The sequence below is a fragment of the Dromaius novaehollandiae genome, chromosome 31, assembly GCF_036370855.1.
Source record: "Dromaius novaehollandiae isolate bDroNov1 chromosome 31, bDroNov1.hap1, whole genome shotgun sequence".
NCBI lineage: Eukaryota > Metazoa > Chordata > Aves > Casuariiformes > Dromaiidae > Dromaius > Dromaius novaehollandiae.
The window spans coordinates 369,927-375,926 of record NC_088129.1 but is presented as its reverse complement, the minus strand read 5'-3'; the positions used below and the strand labels follow the sequence as shown (position 1 = coordinate 375,926).

General features: G+C 64.7%; 1 protein-coding gene across 1 annotated transcript in view; it reads right to left on the bottom strand.

Moving 5' to 3' along the window:
• Window positions 1-2,693: 2,693 nt before the first annotated feature.
• CHMP2A (charged multivesicular body protein 2A) overlaps window positions 2,694-6,000 on the bottom strand; it is a 32,801-nt gene continuing 29,494 nt past the window's right edge. Inside the window, exons 4-7 of the mRNA XM_064499635.1 lie at window positions 5,564-5,743; window positions 4,718-4,848; window positions 4,382-4,443; window positions 2,694-3,909 (exon numbers count right to left, since the gene is read on the bottom strand). Coding sequence (XP_064355705.1) covers window positions 3,788-3,909; window positions 4,382-4,443; window positions 4,718-4,848; window positions 5,564-5,743 — 495 coding nt within the window. The 3' untranslated portion in view covers window positions 2,694-3,787. The remainder of the gene's footprint in view (window positions 3,910-4,381; window positions 4,444-4,717; window positions 4,849-5,563; window positions 5,744-6,000) is intronic.

Genomic DNA, 6,000 nt, shown 5'->3' with positions numbered 1-6,000 from the left:
CAGCCCGCTGTTGCCTCCTGCCTTTTTGTGGCGCCCAGCAGGCTCCCTTCTGTGGGCACTGCTGAGGCCAGCAATGGGAACGGGGGGCTTTTCGGTGCTGGCAAGCGCCCTGGCTCTGCACAACTCATCCTGGGTGCCGTTGTCTTTCTGTGGCCCTGCAGGAAATCCGCAGGCATCTGAGGAAGTGGGACGTGGGCTACTTCTGGGACGACTTCTATTTGCGGGTGGCGTGTGCCGACCAAACGACGTGGCAAGGCTGGAGGGACAAGGTAGTGGCAGCCTCTGGAAGCAGCCAGCCCTGCACGCCGGCCTTGTGCTGCGGCAGCTTTCCTCTCTGCACACCTGCATCTCCACCGCTTGCTCTTTGCCCTCCCTTGCATGACAGTATCATCCGTGGGAAGGAGGGGCCACTGCCGAAGAAGCTGCCCTGGATCTGTGGGACGTGTTCCTGGCCGAAAGGGAAAGGCTGGAGAGCATTGAGGAGATCCGGGACCGTCAGGTCAGGCTTTGCTTGGGAAAGGAGGCCCTTGGGGCAGCCTGGCAGCTTCTCCGTCCAAGCGCGGGAGCTGTTCTCCGGAAGCCCAGGGCACAGGCAGACATGGAGCAGCCGGGGCTGGTGTGGTCAAGACGAGCTCTTGGGAGGAGATCTCTGTTGGCGCAGCATGGGTGCCGGAGGTGCCCTCTGCCGCAGGGCACCTGGCAAACAGCCCCGCTGCTTGCAGTCTGACTGCTTTCTCCCTGCCTCGCTGTCTTGGCAGTATTTGGGCCCTCCGCTGCCGAGGATTCCCCATCCTCCAGACACGCCCAGGCCACAGCAGGACAAGCCAGAGCTGCAGGGCAGGCAGAGGAGAGTGTCAGCCCAGCTGCGGAGACCCCAGCAAGAGTAAGTGCGCACAGCTGCGGCCAAGGCCTGGCCCAGCCCAGAGCCCAGAGCCCCGTGCGTGCAGGACGTCCCGTTTGCACTCCCTCATCCAGGGGCTTGGGGGTGGCATCCCCTGACTTCCCAGAGACCCCAAAGCGCCTGGGGTTGACCTGCCCTCCAGGAGCTCTCTGCTGCCCTCCCTTAAAGCCCCACACCCCTGCGGGAGCAGAAGGGGCTCTGGGTTCCAGAGCAACGGCGTGTGCTGGGGCGGTGGGACGGCAGTGGCAGGAGGGCTCCCGAGCCCCAGGCTGAGCCAGGATTTGTCCCCGCTGTCGCAGGAGCACGTCACCGCGGGCAACGCAGGCTCTGCCCCCCATCACCGCCAAGGCGTCTCCGCAGGACAAGTGGCAGGAGGCCCAAACAAAGCTCCTGGAGCACAACATGCGGCAGCACTTCCCCGGGTAAGGACCTGCCACCACGGGGGGGTTTGCTGCTCCCCTCCAAACCCTTCCTTCCCCGACCTGCAGCCCCTGGGAAAGAGGGTCTGCTCCTCACCCCCGGCCTGGGACCGCAGCTGCCTTGGGAGCCTCGGTCGCACCCCCCTGCCATCCCCGCGGGAGGTGGTGGCACTGAGAAGGAGAGGAGAAGCTGGGAGCTTCTCACCCTGAGGAACGGCCTGCGCGTGGCCGGCAGCATTTCCCTGCTTCTCTCCCCACGCTCAGCCCCGTCCTCTTTCACTCCGCAGCCCTCGGGAGACGTCGCGGCTGCTGCAGAAGAGGGAGAGGTGCCGCTGACCCCCAGCCCGGTTCCTGCGCTCTCCACTTTCCTCTCCTGCATTAAACCAAGTGTCCAGAGAACGTGCAGCTTTGTTGGAGGGGATGTGAAAGGGGCCATTTGCAGCCTGGGTGCTTTGGAGGGGAGACAGGGACTGAGCACCCGCTCTGTGCACAAGCATGCACAGATCTGCACACCCGTGTGCACACACTGGTGCATGGTGGGGCTCCCTGGGCCCCTGCTGCTGGAAACCCTGCTTCGGCAGGGGGACCCCGCGGATGTCCCTTCTCCCCAGGTTTGGGGGAATCTGTCCTGGCTGTTTCTCCAGCAGCCTCGCCCAATTCCAGCCCAGCTCCTTTGCCCACACGAGGAGATGCTGGGCCACGCTGCCTGCCCTGGCAGGGTTTTCCTGTGGGAATGCCGTTCCGGGGATGCCCTGGGTGCTGGTGGAGCTCTGGGTCTCCCCACAGCAGCATCGGGGTGCGAGAGGCCCCACTGGTGACGTGTGCGGTGCCACCTCATCAGCTGCGATCGTTTGGGCACGAAGCAGCCGTGGCAGGAGCTCGCCATCCTGCAGCCTCCACGGGTCCCATCTTGGGACGTCTCCAGGGATGAGGAGGAGGAGAAGCTCCTGTGCCTGAATGCCTCGTGGTGTTTGCTGTCTACTCTTCCCATCCAGCATCTTTTCTTCCTGCTTCCCACATCAGCGTGCCCAAAAATCCCTTTTTGGGCACCAAAACGCCCTCTCGTATGGCTCTTTCTCTAACTTCTTCTAACTGCGGCGTTAGGAGAACTCCAAATCTCCAACGCCGTTGAGCTCCGGTGGCTCGAGGACGAAGGCCTCCAGGGCCGTTTTGGGGGTGGGAAGGGGGAGGAACGCCGGCACCCCGGCCCCCAACCCGGCCCCCACCCCCAGGAGAGACCCGGGCGCCCGGTTCCCCTTCCCGGTGCCCAACCTCGTAGCAGCCACCGGGGAATCACGCCCCAGCAGCTCCCAGTCTGGGACTGGGGGGACCAGTCACCCCCCCATCCCGCAGGAAGCAGCCGGGGGGACAAGTAAGAACGTGCAGCCTTTATTGCCCCCGCGGTGGGCTGAACTGCCCCGGAGAAAACAAATACCCCGAGAGGGGGCAAATAACCCAAAAAGGGGGTAAATACCCCCAGGGGGCAGAAATACCCCAACAGGGGGAAATTACCCAGAGAAGGGAGCAAATATCCTTGGGTGGGGGGCAAATGCCCCCCCAAACCTGGGGAAATACCCCAGAGGAGTGCAAGAGATGCCCCACGGGAGGAAATACCCCGGGGGGGGCACAAATACCCCAAGAGGAGGCAAATACCCCAGTGGAGGAGGGCAGATACCCCCGGGGGGGGGAAATACCCCGGGGGGGCGGGGGGGCAAGGCCCTGTAGTGTGTCTGTGCTGCCCCCCTGGCCACAGAGGTCAGGGCAGGGTCAAGGGTCACCAGGGTCAGCCCAGGGGGCCTCTTTGGGGGGACCCAGGTCACCGTAGGTCTAGGCCAGGGGTCAGGGGTCAGCCCTGGGGTCGAGAGTCACCGCAAGGCCGGGGGGGGTCAGGGGTCGCAGGTCGCTGCTGGTGGCCCTGGGGCAGGGTCGGAGGTTGCTACGGGTTTGGGGCAGAGATTGCAGGTCGCCGCGGGTCGCACAGGGTCGGAGGTCACCGGGGTGCAGCCCCAGGGTCGCAGGTCACAGGGGGTCAACCCGGGGGTTGCAGGTCGCCGGAGGGCAGTGCAAGGATCAGAGGTCGCTGGGGGTCAGCCCCGGGGTCACAGGTCACCGGGGATCAGCCCGGGGGTCGCAGGTCACCAGGGGTCAACCCCAGGGCCGCAGGTTACCAGGGGTCAACCTGGGGGTCGCAGGTCACCGGGGGGCAGCCATGGGGGTCACGGCTCACCGGGGATCAACTCTGGGGTCGCACATCCCCACGGGGCAGCCCAAGGGTCAGAGGTCGCTGGGGGTCAGCCCCAGGGCCGCAGGTCGCCGGGGATCGACCCGGGGGTCACGGGTCACCAGGGGTCAACCCCGGGGCCTCGGGTCACCGGGGATCAGCCCGGGGGTCGCAGGTCGCCGCGGGCTGCCAGGGAGCGGGGTCGGAGGTCGCCGGGGAGCACAGCCCGGGGTCGGAGGTCGGAGGTCAGTCCCGGCGCAGGTTCTTGAGCCGCTCCTCCAGGTCGGCATCGGCGTCGGCCAGCGCAGCGGCGGCCTCGGGGGCCCGGCCCTCTCCCGCCGCCAGCGACCCCCCCGGCGGGGGCAGCGCTGGGGGGCAAAGGGCAAAGGGCAGCGATCCCAGGCGACCCCTTTGCCTTCCTCCTGGCCACCCCGAACCCACACGCCCCACGACTGCCCCCCAGAGCCCCAAACATCCCCCGGTTACTCCTCCAACCCCTCATCGACCCCCTAAATCCTGCCCCAACTCCCGAAATCCCCCCTGGATTCCCTCCAACACCCCCCAGACTCCCAGGTGACCCCATTACCCCTCAGTCGCCCCTCAAACACCCCTCCAGACCCCCATCTGCCCCAAAGTTACCCCCCAAGTATTCCCCCCGCTCCTTATGTGCTCCCACGGTTACACCCCGAACCCTCCAAATACCCCCTAGACCCCCACATATCCCCCAGACCTCACTTCCCACCTGTTTACCCCCCCCCCAGACCTCCTAACCACCCCTCAGTGTCCCCCAGGCCTCCCACATCCCCCCCCAGCTCCCCACTAGCCAGTGGCCCCACTCACTGGCCAGCTCGTCGGTGAGGGTCAGCCCCAGCTCGTCCAGCACTTGCGACACCACTGCATCACTGGGGGAGGACGGGGTGGTCGGGGGCCGCACCAAGACCCCCACCTCCCCCTGTGTCCCCTGTCCCTCCCCTCGAGGGTCTCCAGCCTGCCCCATCCCTCCTTGGGTGTCCTCAAGCCCCCAGCGTCTCTGGTCACCCTTCACAGCGTCCCTGATTTGCCCTGTCCCCCCAGTTGTACCTGGTGTCTCCTCAGTGTCTGCTGTCCTCCATTGCCCCCTCCCCTGTGTCACCTTGTGCCCCCACACCCATGTCCTCATGCTCTTTTCCCTCTCACCTCTCCTCCTCATCATCCTCGTCTCCCATGGCATCGTCGATGGCGTCATTCATCAGTTCCTCTTTCATGTCCATGATCTCCGCCTGCTTCTCAAACTCCATCATGATCTTCTGGATCTGCGGCAGCTTCAGCTGGGGGGACATGGGGACACAGCACATGGGAATATAGCACGTCCCTGCAGCACCTGGGGCAGCTCAGGATGGCCACAGCCTTTGGGACATCCCCTGCTGCCATTCGTGGTGGCCATGGCCTTGGAGATGCCAAGATCACATTGGGCAGTTTGTGGTGCCCATGGGCTTGGAGATGTCCCATGGGGCAGCTCATGATGGCTATGGTCTTAGGAACATCCCCATGGCCATCTACGCAGCTCATGATGGCCGTGGTCTCAGGATCATTGTCACGGCCACCCTGAGCAATTTGAGGTGACCACAACCTCGGAGGCAGCTTGCGATGACCATGGCCTTGGGGATGTCCCTGCGACCACCTCAGTGCAAATCACAGTGGTCGCATTCCTGAGGCAGATCATGGTGGCCATTGCCATGCAGACATCCCCAGGGTCACCCTGGGGAAACTAGTGGTGGCCGTGGCCATGGGGACATCTCCACAACCACCTCAGGGCAGCTCACAATGGCTACAGCCTTGGGGACACTGCCCTGGACTCCTGTGGTAGCCACATTCTCAGGCACATCCATGCAGCCACTCTGGAAAGCTCATGGTGGTCACAGCCTCAGGGATGTCCCCTGGGCAGCTCGTGATGGCCGTTATCTCAGGGACATCCCCACAGCCATCCAGGGGCAGCCTGTGGTGGCTACAGCCTTGGGGACATCCCCACAGGCAGGCACCCACCTGCCGGTTCATGGTGGCCATAGCCTTCGTGACGCCTTTCATAGCCTGGGCCATGGAGTTGTTGGACTTGAGGGTCTGGATCTTGAGGGACACGGCTTGGACGTTGGCCCGCATGGTGATGAACTTCTTCACGTAGCGCCGCGTCCGCACTAGGTCCTTCGCCATGATCTTCACTGCGTCCTGTGGGCCAGGGGAGCTCAGGTGGCCACAGGGTCCATGGGGATCCCCAGAGGCCTGAGGGATCTCCACAGGCCCCTCCACATCTCCTAGTCCCCACCACGGTGGCTGGGCCCCCCCCCATGTCCCCGGTCCCCTCCATGTCCCCTAGTCCCCTCCATGCCCCTTCATCCCCACCACAGTCCCCTCCACATCCCCAAGTCCCCACCACAGTGTTCTGATCCCCTTCATCTCCTCTGGTCCTCTCCAAGCATCCCGGT